The 20,401-nt window shown below is 43.6% G+C and overlaps 1 protein-coding gene and 2 long non-coding RNA genes across 4 annotated transcripts in view; 1 reads left to right on the top strand and 2 right to left on the bottom strand.

Moving 5' to 3' along the window:
• LOC148111689 (uncharacterized) overlaps window positions 1–19,317 on the bottom strand; it is a 28,383-nt gene extending 9,066 nt beyond the window's left edge. The window contains exons 1-2 of the long non-coding RNA XR_015730312.1: window positions 17,824–19,317; window positions 17,185–17,252 (exon numbers count right to left, since the gene is read on the bottom strand). This is a non-coding gene — a long non-coding RNA (uncharacterized LOC148111689). The remainder of the gene's footprint in view (window positions 1–17,184; window positions 17,253–17,823) is intronic.
• The window catches only part of LOC117677948 (solute carrier family 2, facilitated glucose transporter member 11-like), a 41,489-nt gene that overhangs the window by 7,498 nt on the left and 13,590 nt on the right, over window positions 1–20,401 (top strand). The window contains exons 1-10 of one of the 2 annotated variants that reach the window (XM_060683743.2): window positions 4,921–7,091; window positions 8,044–8,142; window positions 11,290–11,450; window positions 11,980–12,104; window positions 13,289–13,418; window positions 13,495–13,643; window positions 15,288–15,478; window positions 16,838–16,948; window positions 17,816–17,917; window positions 19,190–19,265. In XM_060683743.2, the coding sequence (XP_060539726.2) occupies window positions 6,987–7,091; window positions 8,044–8,142; window positions 11,290–11,450; window positions 11,980–12,104; window positions 13,289–13,418; window positions 13,495–13,643; window positions 15,288–15,478; window positions 16,838–16,948; window positions 17,816–17,917; window positions 19,190–19,265 (1,249 nt within the window). In that variant the 5' untranslated portion in view covers window positions 4,921–6,986. Of the gene's footprint in view, window positions 1–4,920; window positions 7,092–8,043; window positions 8,143–11,289; window positions 11,451–11,979; window positions 12,105–13,288; window positions 13,419–13,494; window positions 13,644–15,287; window positions 15,479–16,837; window positions 16,949–17,815; window positions 17,918–19,189; window positions 19,266–20,401 lie in introns of those variants that run through there. The other variant, XM_087880648.1, reaches the window with a different exon arrangement.
• On the bottom strand, window positions 3,546–4,136 carry LOC148111690 (uncharacterized). Its single transcript, XR_015730313.1, has 2 exons — window positions 3,944–4,136; window positions 3,546–3,911 (listed from the first exon to the last, which is right to left on the bottom strand). It is a non-coding gene; the product is annotated as an uncharacterized LOC148111690 (long non-coding RNA).

The raw sequence follows: 20,401 nt of genomic DNA, 5'->3' as shown, positions 1-20,401 counted from the left end.
AGCATGGAGGGGGGCAAAGCTCTATGTCCCACAGAGTTTACGCATCCTGATTCTCAAAAGGAGCCACGACGTTAAACCAGAAGGACACTTCGGGTTCCTAAAGACTCTGCACCTAGTACGAAGGCAGTTCTGGTGGCCACACATGAGAAAGGACGTAGACAGTTATGTAAAGAGCTGCACCACTTGTGCCACGATGAAAACAAGACCAGGGTGCCTGCCTGGATTGTTGCAACCAGTAGCTGAGCCAACAAGACCATGGGAGGAGATTGCAATGGACTTTATAGTAGACCTACCGAGGAGCAGTGGAAATACAGTGATCTGGACTGTAATAGACTTATTCTCCAAACAGGCACATTTCATTCCTTGTAGTGGACTGCCTTCAGCCCGTCAGTTATCCAAACTGTTCCTGAAACACATTTACCGCCTACATGGAGTCCCCAGGAGAATCATCTCCGACAGAGGGGTCCAGTTCACAGCAAAGTTCTGGAGGGAGTTTCTACGATCCATAGGTTCATCCCAAGGGCTCAGCTCAGCATTTCACCCGAGCACCAATGGGGGGGCAGAAAGACTGAATGCTATGATAGAACAGTATTTAAGATGCTACGTCGACTACCAGCAGTCCAATTGGGCAGACCTCCTATCTTTTGCGGAGGTTGCATATAACGATGCAGTCCACAGCACCACGGGGCTAACCCCGTTCAAAATAGTGAGTGGCATGGATTTTGTCCCCATGCCAGAATACCCAAGGGAGCCCCCTTCCTCAGTTAGTTTGACCGACTGGATGGCAATGTTGAGACAAACTTGGGAGAATGTTAAGAGGGCGCTGGCAAAGGTGGCTCAATCTTATAAGGAACAAGCAGACAAGCACCGAACTCCCCAAAGACCATTTCAGTTGGGAGAGAAAGTTTACCTTTCCACCAAGTACTTGAGACTTAGACTCCCGAGCAGGAAATTGGGCCCAAAATTTATAGGACCATTTCCTATAATAAAAATAATCAACCCCATTACAGTGCAATTGCAGTTGCCACGGCTTTTGGGGAAAATTCACCCCGTTTTTCACAATAGCCTTCTAAAACCTGTAGTGCGGTCTGCTTTAAGGCCAACACCACGTGAACCCCCTGGGCCCCTGGTTGTTGGGGGTCAAACGCACTACGAAGTGCAGCGGATTCTTGATTCAAGATGGCACAGGGGGCGCCTCCAGTACTTAATTAAATGGAAGGGCTACCCGTTGTCAGAGGCTTCCTGGGTGAAGAGCGCAAACATCCAAGCTGATCGCCTTATAGCAAAATTCCATGCAGACCACCCAGGGAAGCCGGGGGGGGGGGTGCACAGCCAAGGAGGGGCTAATGAGATTTATCTTGTTGTGTTTTTTCCCTATGGGATAGGTGATGTCGCAGAAGTGAAGGGAGAGGGGCCGGATGTCAGCGTTCCAAATTAGGCTCTCTTCCAGTTCTGACATGAACGAGATGAAGCAAAGACCAGAAGCGTTGATTTATTGCTGAGATGAACTTTTACCTAGTTTTCTGTATGCAACAGATAGTGTTTCCTGGGGGACGAGGGTGGGGGCCACATTCCTGTGAAAAAAACGTGCCGGGACGTAGAGATGGATTTGCATGATGGCCAATGGGACATTGGGGTTGGAGAGCGGAAGAGGAGGGGGTTGGAGGGAGGAGCCAGTTTGGCTGCAACTTGAATCAGGAATGTCGGGTTTTTTTCTGTTCTTAAATAAAAGTGATTCATTAGAGACTTTGCGCTTGAAAATGAAACTTATTTAAGATAGCACCGAAACCTGACACCTGTCTTGTTCCTTTCTCAATATTAAAATTTGTTGTCAAACTTCCATTAATAATAATCTGTGCCTTTTGTTCTTGATAAATTGCTGAAACCGCCTGTATAAATTGATCCCCAAAGTCCATCTTTTTTAAAGTCTTTAATAGAAAATTCCAATCCACTCTATCAAAGGCCTTCTCCGCATCCAGGAAAACCAGCACTGCAGGGATCTGTTTATTCTTCTCAAGATATTCCAATAGATCTATAACTTGCCTAACATTGTCCTTCATATATCTGCCTTCTATAAATCCCGCTTGATCACCATGAATCACCTCTTGAATAACTGGCATCAACCTGTTGGCTAATACTTTTGCATATATTTTATAATCATTATTCAAAAGAGATATTGGTCTAAAATTCTCAGGTTTTTTAGGACCTGTTTGTTCTTTTGGTATCAGAGAAATGTAAGCTGTTTTCCATGATGGGGGTATTTTACCCCCTTGTTGTATATTACAAAATAAATCTCTAAGATGTTCAACCATTTCTGCTTGCAAAGTTTTATAATACACCGCAGTTAGACCATCCGTTCCAGGAGCTTTAGCTTTACATTTCAAAGCAACCTTCAACTATAAAACTATATAATAAATCCTAATTTAACTTTTATTCAACTCATAATCTACCCATTTCTTCCCACATGCATATATCTCCTTATCCAAATCTTTTACGTATATTTATATCTAAACATAACATAACATCCCTTTTCCTAAACTAAACAGTCAATAACCTAACCCATCTCCACCCATTTTCCTACAGGTCTACCTTACATAATATTAATATCTCTGTTCTTCTGGCCACACCACACAACTAACAAAAATATTTCCATATATGAGTCCTCTCATATATGAGACTCATATATATGAGTCCTTTAAAATTATAATCCATATAGTGTCTTCTGTAACGTCTTTCAACTAGATTGTTAGTTCCATCACCCATGTTAGGGTAACATCAGCTTCGGCTACCAACAGCATACTCAGTATCTTCCATTACCATCTGTCCTCCTCAATAATAAATGTTTTCATATATAAAAATATAAAAAGTGACTTTATATTTATATTCCATATGGTATCTTCTGTAGTATCTTGTATCTAGATTGTTGATTCCAATTGGGATAACAACCAGATCTTCTGCATGCCCCAATCCCATAATTCTCTTGTCACATAACTCAGCAAATACGTAATCCATTTTTCAAAGAGTCCAAAATAGAAAGTTCCAAACCCAACCACAACCCAAAAGCACCAGCACTGCAGAGATCTGTTATTCTTCTCAAGATAATGAAAGTCAATAATTTGCCTCAATTATATTTTCATGTATCATATGTCAGCCATCTATAAGTCCCGCTTATTATATTTAATCGACTCTTCAGTAACTGGCATTAAGCTGTTGTTCAGTTTAAATTTTTTTAGTTTTGTTAGACCTGCTTCTTCTTTTCTTAGCTTTCTGTGGTTTAGATCTCCATCCTAGTTGTCTCTCTAGGACTTGTGTATCAGCTGATTGAATTCCATGCTGGCCTGTAACTTGATAAGACATCTCATTAAAATCCAAAGCTGCCTCTCTTATGTCTGTAGGTAATCCAGCTATAACCTCTGAAGGAGAATCCAGAAGCGGCTCATCCAAAAGAACCTCTGTATCTTGTTGTTTTTCCATAACCTCCATCTCCAATTGCTTAGCCTGGGTTTCAGTCTCTTGTTCATTCTTTTCTTTATTCCCCTCCTGTATTTCTGATACTAATGACATGTTGGTTCCATTTTAAAAACCTTGTAGTAAAATTCTTCCGCCTTTTCAACAGTGTCTAATTGATATCTTTCTCCTTGATAGCTCAATATTATACCAACTGGAACATCCCACCTAAATGGGATGTTTTGTTTTTTTAGCTCAGTCACCAAAAATCCAAATTCCTTTCTATCTTTTAACATCTTGGACGGCAGCTCTTTGTATATCCAAATCTTCCTTCCATACATTTCTAGAGTGGAGTTAAAAGACTTTTGCACAATATCATTTCTTATTCCTTTATCTGTAAAGTAAATCACCACATCTCTAGGCAACTGCCTTTGCTTCGCAACCCAAGAATTTACTCTGTAGACCTTATCAATCCTGCAGGATACCTCTTCAGGACTAACCTTTAAAATCACAGCCAGAACTTCAGCAGACATCTTTCTCAGGTCATCTCTATTATTTTCCTGTAATCCCCTCATTCTGACCGCAAATTCCATGGACCTGTATTGCATCACTGTAACTTCTCTTTCAATCCTTTGTTTTATATTATCTACATTGTAAATCTTGTGGTCAGCTTTCTGTATTTTAGGCTTTATTTCTGAGCTATTTTCTTGAATATTTATCAAATCATTTTCAATTCTTTGTATTTTATTGTCCAAATTATAAATCTTATCATCAACTTCCTTCATTTTGGACTCTAATAAATTATTATCTTTATCCATCTTTATAACTATTTCTGAAAAAGTTTTGACAACTGTTACAATCTTTTGTTTCAAATTATCATACTTTAGTTGTACCAACTTTTTAATTTCCTGCCTGAATTTTTCAAGATTCTGGTTCACAATCTCATCATATCTTGCCATCTCCTCCAAAACAAATTTCTTTAAATCTTTCGAGCCATTCTCGCAGGCTCAAAACTTGCTCATATGATTTGTAAATGGGGGAACCCCCCCCCCACGGCTTGATTGTCTGGCTTTGTCTGTTTCAACGCCATCCTGCCCCACAAACAAACTCTTTTTTTTTTCTTAAAAAGAAAAAAGGACTTTTCTCCAAGCAATATCAGTATCAAGACTCCAGGAAGAAAGAAACTTAAAATAGAGATTTTTCTCTTCAGTTCTAGCCAGCACTAGATACTTTGTAGCGTATTAAGCTATTCAAACGGAAGGACTGTCGCTTTCAGCTTTCTTTTTCTCAAGCCTCAGCCAGTCACCATTTTAAAAACTTTTTTCCTTCACTTTTAAAATCGCTCAAAAGATTTGTTAGAAATACTTGCGATTTGGGGTCCCAAGTCAAGATTTCATCCTATTTGTTCGGACAATCTGTTAGATTTAGTTGATTGGATTGGTTCCTTCGCCTGGCTCTGCAGCTTTCCAGGTGTTATTTATTTTTAATTTTTTTTAATTTTTTTAATTACTAACATTACAAACAACATATACAATACTTCACCCTGTGCTATACATAAGAAAGGAAGATTTGGTTCTTTGGATATATCCTCATGATCGTCAAAATCCACGTTCTCAGGGTACAGGTACCGAAGCATCCAATTTTCCCAGCGCATAGTCCACGAATGGTTTCCAAATTTTCCAGAAAATATCTTCTTTATAGTCACCATTTCTAATTTTAATATCACATGTCATTTTATCGTTTAGAGCTAATTTCCACATTTCACAATACCATTCTTCTATTCTAAAATTCACATCTAATTTCCAATATCTGGCTATTATAATTCTACCCATTATAATCATAATTCTAATCAATTCTTTCTCATATTTTGTTGGTTCTATTTCCTTAATTATCAACAGTAATATAGTTTCTGGTCTCAATATTATTACTTTCCCCATCATTTCAAATATCATTTCCTCCAATTGTTGCCAGGTGTTGTTTACTTTCTCTCATCACTTTCCTTTGAATTCCTTTGAATTTTACATCTTGCAGTAATCTTCTTCCTCCAGTAGATGGCTCCCCTGCTCCCAATTTCCTGCTCCTCTGCTCCCAATTACACTTCAACAGAGTGTAAAAGTCAAAAACAGCTGATTGTCATTCAGTCAGGGGTGTTAGAGATAGAATTTAGAAAAGCAATATCTCCCAATAGTCACTTTTCACTTTCACTTGTTCGGCTTTTCCAGGCTTTCTATGTTTTAAATCATCCTTTAGGTTTTTCTTTTACTTCTCAATCTTTAATCTTTAATCTTCCTCTTTAGTTTTTAGTCTTTAATCTTTCTCCATAAATCGAATCACCACTTTTTTAATGTTTGGAGATCGTTTTTTGGAACTTTTAACAGGTTAAATCTCTAAGGTAACAGTTGGAAATTTTCTCACCCAGTTTCACTGCTCTGTCCACACATCATTCCAGCACAAGATCTTAGTGTCCCAGTTGTCCCAGCTTGTGACTGACCAAAGATGGCCATTGTCCCTGCTGCACTTCAGGAGAGCTTTCTTCAGATCAGCGGGGAAATTGCAATTTCCTCGCAATCGACGAAGCACCTCTCCTTTCTTCACCACCCCTCCAGGGCAGCTTAACCCCATAGGGTAGTGGTGGAATTACTACTGGTTCTGTGCGCTTGGCTTGATGGGCATGGCAGGGGAAGGATACTGCAAAATCTCCATTCCCACCCTCCAGGGGCCTCCAGGGGCCAGCCAGAGGTGGTATTTTCCTGTTCTCTGAACTACTCAACATTTCTGCTACTGGTTCTCCAGAACCTGTCAGAATCTGCTGAATAGCACCCCTGACATAGGGTCTCCCAGCAAGCACTTGCTGGCTGCATTTCACAGAGCCTGGCGGAGCTCTGCTGTTTTCCAGCCGTTCTCACTGCAACATCAGCTAGGACTAGATTATCCTTATGGTATGTTCCAACTCAACAATTCTGTGATTCTGTTATTCAGGACAGCTCTGATGTTCTCTGACTTCTCGTGAACTGGAATCCATATTCTACATTCAGGCAGGAGAGTATCTTGGAGCGGTGAGCCTTCCTGAACCAAACTGGCGAGGATTAGTGAGCAGATTTTATAACTAGAAAAGGAAGGAAATTTATTTAAAGGAAATGTATAATAAGCTTTGGCCACCCCATCCTCCCAGGAGGAGAGTCCTGCAATGTGTGTCCATTCACGTGCCTGGGAAGGAAGGGGACATTGGGAAGGTGAAATCCCCTCTTCAGCTGTCCCCTAAAGGCCAGTAGGGCATGAGGTGGCAAAGAATCAAATGAGGTTTGGACTTCCAACAAATTAGAACCAAAAAGCATAGCAGGAGCACTAGCCTTGCTAGTTGAGCCTGAAGGTTGGCTGGTAGGTTTGGGTTTCATGCCTAAATGAGTTTCAACTTTCTGCCATCAAGCATTCCACTCTTTTATTCTGCATATATTAATGGATGAATTATCCAACAATCTCATCTTACCCAATGAGCAAGAAGAGCAGAAACAGGCAAGGTTAATGAACACTCTGCTGTCATGGTTTCTGTAGCTCAGCAGAATGAAAACCAGCTGACCTTCCTCAGTCAAAGCTCTTTGGTGAAGAGGAATTACAGGATGATGCAGGGGTTCTTCTCCAACCTGGTGAGTAGGCAGGCAGTAAATGTGTCAGTCTGCAGCTGAGGCACATGAAGCACAAAGGCTTACTGGCCCATCCTGTGCAGCCCTACAGTCCACCTCTGGGTCAGCTGCTGGATCCAAGGCCAGGATGGCATGTTCCTGTGAGGTTCTGTGGCTTTGCCCAGCACCCTGTGGATGGCCTCGTGGTTGTTTGGTTGGTTCTAAGAGAGTCTAGCTGCCATTGCCCACCATCCTACTTGGTTCTCTTGTCCTATGGACCCACTCTAACTTACTACAGGAGTTACCCTTCTTCTCTCTTTTAGACCCTTCCTGCTGTTCAATCATTTACCTCAAAAATAATTGTAAGCTATAATCATAATCATCAAAATCCATACAACATAGAACACAGAATAATAGAGTTGGAGGGGACCTTGGAGGTCTTCCAGTCCAATCCCTTACCCATGGCAGGGGAGATCCCATACCATTTTGGACAAATGGCTGTCCAGTCTTGAAAAACTCCAGTTAATTGTTCTCACTGTCAGGAAATTTCTCCTTAGTTCTATGTTGGATCTCTCTTTAATGATCTATCATCATTATGATAGTAATGATTATGATTATATATTATATTATATTATATTATATTATATTATATTATATTATATTATATTATATTATATTATATTATATTATATTATATTATATTATATTATATTATATTATATTATATTATTAATTATATTTAATGACCCATCATGCTTCCTGCCATGGGAAGCAATTCTAAGCAACTTCTGAACATGTTTCCTTCTAATCACAGGGCTTGAGATTCTCTAATCCAGAGTACCCCCGTGTTCTCTCCCCAACCCACCCCTCCCCACCACATATTTTTAGGGTTTCTTAAGGTCAGAGACCTTCTGAAAGAATCTGACTGGGGACAACTTTTGTTTTAGTTCTCATCCATGCTTTGCTCTCTCTACAGGGTCATTACCAGAGGTTCTTTCAAATGATCCTTGTCCTGGGGATTGGTGGGAATCTTATTGTTGGCTACCAGATTTCTGTGATCAATTACCCCTCTGTGGTAAGAGATATCTTAAGTTGCTAGACTGGGAGGCAGAGACCCCTCTGCCAGATAGTATCCATCAGGGTTAGAGTTACAGTTCGTCCAAGGCTGCTTCCTGTCTTTTCTGGATCCAGAAGGCCACCATATGTGTGTCCCCACTGCCATGCTAATTCTCTTTCTGTGTGTTGAAGGTGTTATTCTAAGTCAGGTGAAGACAGATGAAGACAGATAGCAAATTAAAGTGGATTGCAAGCCCTTCATCTCCATATTGATAACTGTATTTGGCTGATAGGAGAAAGTGAAGGCCAGAATACTTTCAATTAGCAGCTTACCCTGATAGGTCTCAGCCAAAGTGCTGAGCGACCCCCCAGTCAGGAGAGAAATAGTCAGGAAGTGTTGGGGCAGGACTGGTCTGCTTCCCTTTGAATTTATTTCCACAGCCTGCCCTTTCCTTAACTATAGGATGGAGCCTGTCCTGAGCCCCACATGCTTCAAGCAGGGCTCTTGGGCTCTTCCTCATGGCTGCATAGCATGCATTTTTCCAGGCCATGATCTAGCAGAAAAGCATGCAAACACAAACTGTCCTGCCCCCAAAGCTCAGCTCTCCCCCACCCCAATTATGGGCTATCTAAATCAGCCAGAGGATTTTTAATCTTTGTTTTTTGCCCTGAGAAGCTCATCTACCAATCGGATGCAGATCAGTGGTTCCCTCCTACTATATTTGGCTCCTCCACAAAGTTCTGCTCAGCCAGAACACTTTTTTTGCCATTTTTATTTTGCAAACAATATGTGTCAATCAGGCCAGAGCTTGCTTCATCCCACCCACTTCAGCTGCCAGCCAGAATTTTATTTATTTATTTCCCATATAACTTAATCAATCTCCTCCAATAGCACTAGTGCTTTGACTAAATAAATACATAAATACATTCTGGGCTGATAGGCCTGCTCTGTGCAAGCCAGATGCCCTGTCTCTCTTGAGCCAAGCCCAAATGGACATGAGGATCTGTCCCCATCAAAAGGAAGCAGACCAAAAAACCCACCTGCCCATAAGGCTGGGACTCAGACAGGGTCCCATGTCACTCAGGGCACTTCCTAACCAACCACGTGACAGTTGAGATATTCCTGGTTAAAGGCAACAACAACAGCAGCAACTACAATATAGGCTGCAAAAGGTAAGTGACTCATCTCTCTCCCAAGCAAGCCAAAATGTCCAGCAGTAGACAGACTTAAGCAGTTGGACTTCATCCTCTGCACCATCACTGGCCATATCACCAATGCATTGTAGTTGGTTCATATGGCAAGACGTGGTTGGGAGAAGATAGTTTTAGTAGGATGAGACAGAGGCCATATTGTAAACCCCTCCTGGTAGTGATTAGACCATATCTTTGTGTTACAAAAAGCAGGACATAAGAATAAGGCCAGTTTACATGTTGCTAAGCATAATAAGGCTTTTTCTTTCTGTTCTGTTTCTTCCTGTTCTCTTTTACTTAAAAGAGAAGCAGGAAAAAGCCTAGGAAGAGAGCAAATTAAAGATGACTTCTCAGTGGTGAAATCCACATTTTTTACTACCGGTTCTGTGGGCGTGGCTTGGTGGGCGTGGTGTGGCTTGGTGGGTGTGGCTTGGTGGGAGTGGCAGGGGAAGGTTACTGCAAAATCCCCATTCCCACCCCACTCTGGGGGTGGGGGGTATTTGCCAGTTCTCCGAACTACTCAAAATTTCTGCTACTGGTTGGTTCTCCAGAACCTGTCAGAACCTGCTGGATTTCACCCCTGCTACTCCTGATCTACAGTGTATAGATCTGAAACAGCACAGCTGCAAAGAAAAAAATTGTTTGGAAGCATTCATAGATTCATCTGGAATCACACCCCTCCCTCAAACATCTTCCTTAGCAGGGAAACAGGGGCTCTGGAGTCCCACCCTGGTGCCCAATACCAGGGAGGCTCAGCAAAGACAGACAGGCATATCTACTTGGACATTTAGCCAGATATGGCTAGAGAGACTTGACCAAGACTTTGACCCAAAGCACTAATCTGGAGCTTCAGGTGTTAGTAGTGGTTGGAATGGAAGGGAAGTAAGAAGGAAAACTTCATAAGCCCCTTAAGGGAAGCCATAAGGGATGGCTGATCCTAGAACCAAGGCACAGAATCTTAGGGTTGGAAGGGACCTTTCTAATCCAGCTGCCAACAATCAGTGGAACAGCTTTTGCCTCTCGAGGTTTTGGTTGCTCCATCATTGGAGGCTGTTAAGAAGAGACAGACAGACAACCATCTGCCTGAAATGGCATAAGATCTCCTGCTCAAGCAGGGGATTGGACTGGAAGACCTCCAAAGTCTCTTTCAACTCTGTTATTCTGTACTCTATTCTGCCTCCCTGCCTCCCTGAACAACTGTCCAACCTTCATTGCAAAACCAGTGATAGAGCCTCCAAAACCCCAGGAGGCAGCTGGCCCACTGCTTCATCGCTTCAAGAGCCCAATAATCAAGCCAACTCTCCAGCCTCAAGGTTGGAAGTTTCTTGGATTTGGGGCCTCAGACTGAAATGCTTTTCAAATTCCTTTTTTTAAAAAATTTGATTTATATGCCGCCCTTCTCCGGAGACTCAGGACGGCTTACAATGCGTTAAGCAATAGCCTTCATACTTTTGTATATTTATACAAAGTCAGCTTACTGCCCCCACAATCTGGGTCCTCATTTCACCTACCTTTGAAAGGATGGAAGGCTGAGTCAACCTTGAGCCTGGTGAGATTTGAACTTGCAGTAATTGCAGGCAGCTGATGTTAATAACAGTGCTTTAGTCTACTGCACCACCAGGCTCTTCAAAGGGTTCATTTCTTATGGCAGATAGTACTGTAGTTTTTTAAAACAAATATTATCTGTAACTATGGATATACGTTACAACGATATACATACATTGCTTAAAAATATTACATGGACCATTTTGTCCTACTCCCTCCTGCCATTGCTGGAATTAGGCTCACTTCATCTGCAAGCCTTGGTTTTACACCAGGCTTGCTCAGACACTTTCACATCGTAGGACCTGCTTGTAGGCTTGGTGTGCAATGCCACAGCTTGGGCCCGGGTGGGGGGGGTGGCAAAAGGTTGAGGAATTCAACAGTAATTTAGTCTGGAGAATCATCATCATGCTCTTCTTCCCTCTGTTCTCAGTACATCAAGAGGTTCATGAATAAAACCTGGCTGGAGCGCACTGGAACCCCCCTCAATGAAAAGACGCAGCTCTTCCTGTGGTCATTTGCTGTGTCTGTCTACGGAGTAGGAGGCCTGTTGGGATGTCTCTGCAGCGGATTCCTGACTGTGAAATATGGGAAGTAGGTGTGCCCAACAGATGCCAGGAACCTGGCAGCTTCCTTGGGGCAGAGCTGAGAAACAAATACATCCCTCAGTTACAAAAGAAACCATTGGGCTGTTGGCCCAGAGAAAGCAGGAGGGCCATAAAACAGCTGCAGGCTTCTTGAAAGAAGCCTGCAGTTGTTTTATAAACTTTCTTTTATTTTAATAAATATAGGAAATAAATAGGCTTATTCAAAATGCAAATGGGATGTTTCTTGAACTGTTTGTATTCATCGTTGGCCCTGCTGGCATCTGGGATGCTGTCTCTGTTTTAGAAAGTCACCCTGATTCACTCTTAAATCTTGTTCTCCCACACTTGTGATTTAACTCCCTGTCACTTTTAGATGGGCAGATGGGTATCAGTAGATACCCATCCCTCTGGCTTTGAGGGAGCAGTAGATGGAGCCAGTCCCACGAAATAGGCTTGCAGGCAAGGCAGCCCCAAGGCAGTGAGGTGGCTAATGTGTTACTTTCTCTCCTACCCCTTTTCTTGGCCCATGGACACAGAAAGAAATGCCAGCTGAGCACAAACCTCCTGGTCATCCTGACGGCTGTAGTCATGGTCTGCAGCAAGAGAGCCAAGTGCTTTGAAATGGTTCTCCTTGGACGATTTGGTTACGGGATATGTGCTGGTAAGAAGCCTTAGAAGGCTGGGCTTTAATATGGCTTTTGATATTCTCTGGAGAAATCCCAGGGGCTCAAAGTCAGTCTCCTGCCACACACCAGCCAGCCGGCCACGGAACCCCAAGACAGAAGGCAGCTGTTGCTGTGCCCACTGATTTTCCACTGTTGTCCACTGATTTTCATGGTGGACAACTAACTGGTCAGCCTTTGGAAGAAGAGGGCCATTAGCTGCATCCACCAGGGTTCTTCTGCCCTTCCAGCTTTCAGAATAATATAGCTGGAAGGGACCTTGGAAGTCCTCTAGTCCAATCCCCTGCTCAAGCAAGAGACCCTATACCATTCTGACAAGTCTCTTCTTAAAAGCCTCCAGTGATGGAGAACCCACAATTTCTGGAGGCAAGTCATTTCACTGGTTGATTGTTCTCACCAATAGGAAATTTCTCCTTAGTTCTAGGTTGCTTCTCTCCTTGATTAGTTTCCACCCATTGTTTCTTGCCCTGCCTTCAGGTGCTTTGGAAAATAGGTTGACCCCACCCTCTTTGTGACAGCCCCTCAAGATGCTATCATGTCCCTCCCAGTCCTTCTTTTCACTAGACTAGACATACCCAATTCCTGCAACCGTTCTTCATATTTTAGACTCTGACCCTTAATCATCTTAGTTGCTCTTCTTTGCATTCTTTCCAAAGTCTCAACATTTTTTTTATAATGTGATGACCAAAAGTGGATGCAGTGTTCCAAATGTGGTCTTACTAAAGTTTTATAAAGTGGTACTAATACTTCATGTGATCTTGATACTTAATGTGATCTTGACTCTATCCCTCTGTTTATGCAACCAAGGTTTTGCCTTGTTTATTCATTAGGTTTTTTGGCTGCTGCTGCACACTACAATAAATGATTGTCCACTAGCTCTCCAAGATCTCTCTCTGATAAACTGGGCAATTGACTAATCATGGTGGCAACAGAGGAGCCTGTATCAGATCCTGGGGAGAAAAAGTTAAAAGTTAAAGTTAAAAATTAAAGTTATAACTTGTGATATGACTCCCCATTGAAAAACCTCCAGGTGCCCCAGTGATCTGATGCAGCTCTTGTCATCTGCCTAAACCAGCAAACAATTCTGCTCCTGGGACTGTATGGTTATTTTAAATTTCATTGGTTTCTGTCTGTTCTTCCTTTCTCCTTCCTTTCATTCTAGGCCTCTGCCAGGCTATTCATTCTCAGTATGTTGGAGAAATTTCCCCCAAGAAATGGAGAGGACTTGCAAATGCTACCTCAGGATTCTTTTGGTCTCTGGGGAAATGCTGGGGCCAAATCTTGGGACTCAGGTACAGAAAGAGCAGGATGAGGAAAGAGGGAGGGGGCTGATCCTCCACCTCCAACCTTCAATTTCCTATTCTCCAGGGAACTCCTGGGAACTGATTCATCGTGGCCTCTGCTGCTGGCCTTCCCTGGTGTGGCAGCGTTCCTCCAGCTGCTCCTCCTGCCCTTCTTCCCTGAGTCTCCTTCTTATCTCTTAATCCAGGAGGGGGATGAGGAAGGCTGCCTGAAAGGTAAGTTGTCCTTTAAAAAATTGGTCTCACCTCAGAATGACCAAAGTGGAGCTGGTCTTGGCAAATGTGTTGTCCAAACCTTTGACTGGCCAGGATTAAGGAGGAGCTGGAGATGGTAGGGACTTCAGCTTCCCTGCCAATCTCTGCATCATCATCATCGTCTTCTTCATTGTCATTGTTTCTTTTGAAGGGTCCAGAATGTGCTGTGCCATAAGGATGTTGTGTGAATGTTAAAGGGAAAGGCTATAAAAGTGGCTTATTTGGCTAATAGGAGGTACTTATATGGGAGGTACTTAGCAGAATTCTGATCAATGTAGTATGAGAGGGCAGTCATGGAACATAATCCTTAAACAATCCTCCTATTGGCCCTTCGCTCACCTGGATCATCTTGAACAGAGTTGCTGCCTGCAATCTGTGGCTGTCACATAAGAACAGAAAAATTGTGGTGATTGGTGTCAGGGTCACCCTTATGAAAGGTTCTTACATATGTTTTATCTCTTTTATGCTTGTGGAGCCTTTTTGGATACTTCATCTCCTGGAATTCTTCTAAAAAGAGCCTTGGTAGTACAGGGGTTTAAGGCACCCTGTTATTAAGCTGGGTATTAAGACCAGCTGCCTGCAATTACTGCAGGGTTCGAATCTCGCCAAGGCTCAAGGTTGACTCAGCCTTCCATCCTTTCTAAGGTAGGTGAAATGAGGACCCAGTTTGTGGGGGCAATAAGCTGACTTTGTATAAATATACAAAAGGATGAAGGCTATTGCTGAGCACATTGTAAGCCGCCCTGAGTCTTCGGAGAAGGGCAGCATATAAATCAAATTTAAAAACAAACAAAAAAAAAAAAACCAGGATGGAAAACAAAATCTATGAACCGGAGGGGCCACCCAGGAATAACCTGGTACAAAGATGCTGTTGACCACCATCATTCCAAGCAATAACTAAGGCCTCATTCATAGTACCAGATCCTCAAGAACAACCCAAGGTCCTTTTGAAATCCAGCATGGTCCATTAGGTACCCAAAGTGGACCAAAGGAAAGTTTCCAAGGTCCTACATCAGAGAAAAGCTGTGGAGAACTACAAAACCATCAAAGAGTGATCTAATCATGACAAGAGATAGATATTAATATCTCCAGATCACATTGCCACTGGCCCAAGACAAAAAACAGATTGAACCTCTGTCCTCTGCTAAGGCAAGTCCAGGGTGAAATCTCCCAAGCCAACCTGACTAGAGAATCAGACAGTTCAAACATTTCTGTATTTCTATCCAACTAGCCCAATCCTTAGCAAGCTGTGAGCTAGGGCAGTGGGTCTCAACTTCAGAAACCTAAAGATGTGTGGATTTCAACTGTCAGAATTCCTCAGCCACAAATCATAAAGTTGATAAGGGGGAGAAACACTGAGCTACAGGACCAAGTTAGAGGCAGCTCCACCCCCACCCCCACCCCCATGGGCTCCTTTCCCAGTGACCACTTAGAGGTTGGGCCTACAAGGATGAGAACTGTTTCTCTGGGGCTCTTGTGGCCTGTCAGGTCTTTCTGGATGGTGTGTGTGTGTGTGTGTGTGTGTGTGTGTGTGTGTGTGAAGGCTGCTGCTGCCCAGGAATGACTTAGCTAACCTTTATGACCTGCATCTTTTCTCTTCCCAAGCAATGCAGCAGCTGTGGGGCCAAGGGGATCACCAGGAAGAGCTTGGGGAGCTGAAGAAAGAAATGGCCCCAGGAGGGAAAAGGAGCAAAGTGCTTTGGCCAGGAGAGCTGCTCCACGATGCATCACTTCGCCAGCAGCTGAGCATCCTAGTGGCTGTCATTGTCACTGTGCAGCTCTGTGGCATCAATGCGGTTAAGTGTCCATTCCTCACACAATCTTTGCAGAATTGAGGGAGAGCCAGCTGGTGCCTGCAGCCTAGAAACTGCCCAGGCTTCTCCAGCAAAGCCCCTTGAAGAAGAGGCCTGGGTGGCTAGCCAGGCTAGGAAAAGGGACGACAACAACTGGGTTTATAATATGGAAAAGCTAACACAAAAAATTAAATTAGCAAGGCAGCACAAGAACTACAGCGGGGCGTTCCCAAAGTTGCACAACTCTTGACAACAGGAGATGTTAAGATGGCAGCATGCCATCTTAATCAAGTCTGGTGAAACTGGAGGAACAGCAAAGGCCCAACTAGACAGTGTGTTCTTGTGTGTTTTTCACTCTGGGGTCCTGTGCAGTGCAGTGCTGGTTTTGTCTCAGCACTGCATTGGACTTTCTCCTGCCCAACTCCTGGGCTGCCCTCCAGGTCTAGGACAACTCACCGGTCAACTTGCTGTGGCCAACTCACTGTGGGACAACTTGCTGCAGGACAAAATTGAGATAAAAGAAATGGTGGAATATAATCATTAAAGAAAGGATGCAAAAGGAGGGACAAAATGAAATGTTTATTTATTTATTTATTTATTTATTTATTTATTTATTTATTTATTTAATCTAATTTTTATACCGCCCTTCTCCCAAAGGACTCAGGGCGGTGCACAGCCAAAGATAAAACAAACACATATATAAAATTTAAAAGCAATTTAAAATCATATTAAATAATTTGGCCCCGACATGTGTAATGTGTAAATGAAATGTGAATGACAAAAATTAAAATTATTTTAAAATTATTTTAAATAATTAAATAAAAATGTTGAATTGTCCCACAGTGAGTTGTCCATGGCAAGTTGGCCATCACAAGTCGTCCCATCTCCCTGAGGTCTCCTCCTCTTCCTGCAAGTATTTCAAGAGGGGGAAATGCCACTTCTTGAAGCCATCTCCCATGTTGCGAGAGCCTGGCATATTGATCTGGGGAGGCAAAGGGTCCACCAGCCACCTCAGAGCACAACTTCAGTGCCCTTTAGAGGAAGGACCAGGTACAGGCTTGGGTAACAAGCCTGGCCAGATTTGGCACATTTGCCGTTCAACTGCTCTCCCCCCCTCCCTACTGTGTTCAGAGCAGCAGTTTGAGCTGCTGCTTCTAGGAGGGAGTCAGACAGTCCTAGTCCTCTCCAGCTCTCGGCTGTGGAGTCACGTGAGCAGCAAATCGGGGGTGGGGAGTGTGGGAAATGACAGCAGCCACTGCTAAATGCAGACCTTCACATGGGACCGCAGCCCTGAGCTTCTGAAGCAGGGGGAGATCTTCACTACTTCTTGGCAACTATTAACATCTTCTTTTTTCCACTTAGGTTTATTTCTATGCTTTCGAAATGCTTCACAATGCAGGTTTAGAAGAAAGACTTATCCCCTACGTCTCCCTGGGCATCGGCTTCTCTGAGCTCTTCTCATCTTTCCTTTGTGTAAGACCTAAGACTAAATAGTTCGTTTTATTCTGAAATATTCTGGGACTAATTAAATGCCCTGACAAAAACCTCCCTCCTCTCCCAGTGTTATGTTGCCATTATGAATCTTCCTCTGTGACAGTCACTATTCTTCTCTGTCATGATAAATGCCTAACTACTATATCTCCCTGATCACCCGGACCTTCAAGGGTTAACTAACCACATATCCCATAATCCTTATAACCACTCCTTACCTCTTAGCCCCTCCTCCTGGGTACAAAAGGTCCAACCACATGGTCCACAGATGATTCCAGATGTATACCTGAAAGAGAAAGGTACAAGGTCAGTGACCTCCAGTACCAACAGATCAATAATAAAGCTACAGAAAAGAATTGGAGTCTGTCTTTGAGTTATTGGGCTAGATCCAGCTTATGACATTCTCACACCCTCCTCTGTGATTCCCCAGAGGCACAGCTTGCATCTCTGCTTGGAGCATGAGGCAGCAAGCCCAAACTCTGGCCAGGACCACTTGGCAAAGCCTTTGGCCAGCCTGGGTCCTCTGATGCTGGACATCCTGGCAGGGCCTGCCCCTTCGGACCCCTTGGAGGGAGAGGCACATGCTCCTGAGCTAAACCCCAGTCTAGATGGAGCTGTCAAGCCAAGTGGAATCATCAGGCTCCCACAAGGACCAGTTTGACCATGCGATTCCACAGGAGGTGCTTGGTCCACAATTCTCCAAAAGGAAAAAAGGGCCAAAATGTCATTTCTACTGTTTTGAATTTGAATATAAAAGTTCTGCTTGACACGTATTATTTGAATTTAGATGCCAGGAAATCTGTCCATGTTTCCCTGACATTGGCACATTCCCTAATTTCCCCTCTCCAGATATTTACCATTGAACGGTATGGACGGAGGCCGCTGGTGTGGAAAGGCTGTGGGTCGATGGCCTTGGTGCTCTTCTTCCTCACAGGGACACTTTCTCTGCAGGTAAGAAGAAAAGGCTTCTCTGGAAATTCTGTTTTGGCAGAGCAGGCAGCCTAGTAAGCCTCATCTCCTGTAGGAAATGAAATCTTAGTGCCATCATCTCTTCACTTTAAGGTGAATATTTGCTTGCATTGTTTTTGACAGTCCCATATAATTCTAATGATCAAATCCTAAAATCTTCTCTCAGTTTCTCGCAAAAAGTCCAATAATGGCTTCCAAGCAGAAATAAAATTTGGCAAAGTGTTTTCTTTTGTCGAGGTTGTCAATGTTGCCATCTCTGTCAATTCCACCAGCTTCACCATCCATTCCTCCACTATAGGTCTTTACGAGTCCTTCCACCTTTGGCCGTTTAAAAATCTCAGTGCCATTGTCATATATAAAAGCAAAGATCCATGAGATGATTCCATTTGTTTGTCCATTAAGCCAAAAAGAAAACCCTCTACTTTCAATTGTACCTTCACTTTTAAAATCTTCTGCATCAAAATAACCCCAGGAGGCAGATTGGGCCACTGCTTCATAGCTGATTACCTCACCGCATATTAGTGGGTTTTAGATCCAGGCTTTGACTTGACTATTTCAAAAACCCAATTTCTCTCTTTTTTCAGTCATTCCTTGCTGTGTTTATTGGAATGTTTAAGGTGTTGGTTATGGGAGAAGGCTTGAAAGCTGGCTGTTGTCAATCTTGCAGGGTAGACCAGACATGAAACACAGCCACATTAACTAACTCCACTTTATTGTACAAATTGTCTTTATTAACAAGAGTTCTCCTGCCATTACACTTACTGCTGAAAAACTTAAGGAGAGTCCCCCCTGGGCCTCTTTCTCCACCCACTAGGCAGCTCTGGACCATGCCCTCTCTTCTCTAACCTTTCCCTTCTCCCAAGGACTTTCCTACATACCACTTCATCACTCTGGGATGCTTGACTTGGGATTCCCACCCAGAATAGGGTGTCAGATTTGATGGCCTAATGGCCCTTCTGAGTCTGCAAGTATGACTTTTGACCAACTCTCCCAATCTGTCTCTTGATGAGACTGAACACAGCTGCCTGGGCTACAGATGGGAAGGAGGACTCCTGCAGCAGTGGTTGGAGTACAGGCAGAGCTGTCAACCATTTGAATCTTCTTCCAGACAAGGTCCACAGTCTGGCCTTGGTGAAGCCTCCCATTTTCTGAGAAGGATGCATTGATCAGAGAGCCCGATGTTGGGGGTGGGGCTTCTGCACATCCTGGTCTCCAAAGCTTCAAGACTGCCTGTTCCCTTATTCCCACCTCCAGAAAAACCTCCCCTGGATGTCTCTCTGCAGTGTCATCCTGATTTTCTTGCTTGTCATCCTCTTTGGAGTTGGACCAAGTGAGTATACAAGTCTTTTCACAAGTAGCCATGCGGAAAGAGAAAGAGGCTTGATGGAGGGGGTGGAAGGAGGGGGGGCTGCCAAGCCACAGCATTGGTGGAGAGAAATAAAGGCAGGAGCAGTACTCCAAGCAGTAAAGGGGAGTGGGGGGGCAGGCCTGGATAAGAACAAAGTGCCACCCGTGGAAGAGAAACTCTTTGTTGGAAGAAAAATCCAGGTCCAGTTCCAAGCTGGAAATAAAATGGAGTCTGCTTAAGAAAGAAAGCTTTTTATATATATAAAGTTTTTTTTATTTTTTACACAAACACATAAACAAACATACAGTACATTTTTCTGAACAGAGTATTGGCCGGTTCACAAATTTTTATAATTTTATAATTATAATTTATAATTTTAGTCATCTCCAACACAATTTAAATTGTTCTGTTCACGGAACAAAGGCTAAAGAAGGGAGGCAAGGCAGGATAAACACTTCACAACATGTTTATTGGCTAACAATAACAGCTAACAGTGACTCGCTCTGGTTAGCTAACTACCAAGGAGAGCGAGCAGCTTTTTGAGGCACTGACAGCTCTTTTATACTCAGCTGTCAGAAGCTGGGCCAATCAGGAGCCACCAATTTCCCGCCGGCTGCCTGCCGGCACACGGACCAATCGGCTGCTCTATTGGCCGCTCGTGCTTGCAGTCCAGACATAACACCCCTTTCTTCCTGGATGGCATAAACGTAATCATCGAGGTATGCTGGGCATCTCCTGTTCCTCCCTGATCTGCGCGGTCCACCGGATTCAGCTGGAACAGGGTGATCTACGCTGAGCGCCACTGGAACTCCTGGAGACTGGATATCCACTTCGGACAGTGCTTCGTTTGGCAGGGAAGGTACAGGAACCACAGGTGAGTTCGCAGTCCCCTCGTCGTTGGGTTGAGACTCCGGACGTGACTTGTACTCTACAGTCGCGGCTCCGGCAGACCCAGATGTGACAGGCCCGGATAGGGATTCATTAGTAATCGTCTTTTGGGGAAACCAACGGCAGCGGCACAGTTGGTCTACATGCCTCCGCCAGGTACGGCCATCCCCTAACTGCACTCTGTATGACTGGGGCCCTGTAACCTCAATTATCTGGCCGAGCAACCAGCG

Source organism: Pantherophis guttatus, chromosome 17 (genome assembly GCF_059756535.1).
Source record: "Pantherophis guttatus breed Tessera chromosome 17, ASM5975653v1, whole genome shotgun sequence".
Lineage (NCBI taxonomy): Eukaryota > Metazoa > Chordata > Lepidosauria > Squamata > Colubridae > Pantherophis > Pantherophis guttatus.
The sequence above is the reverse complement of the archived record's forward strand: the minus strand, read 5'-3'. Positions and strand labels throughout refer to the sequence as shown.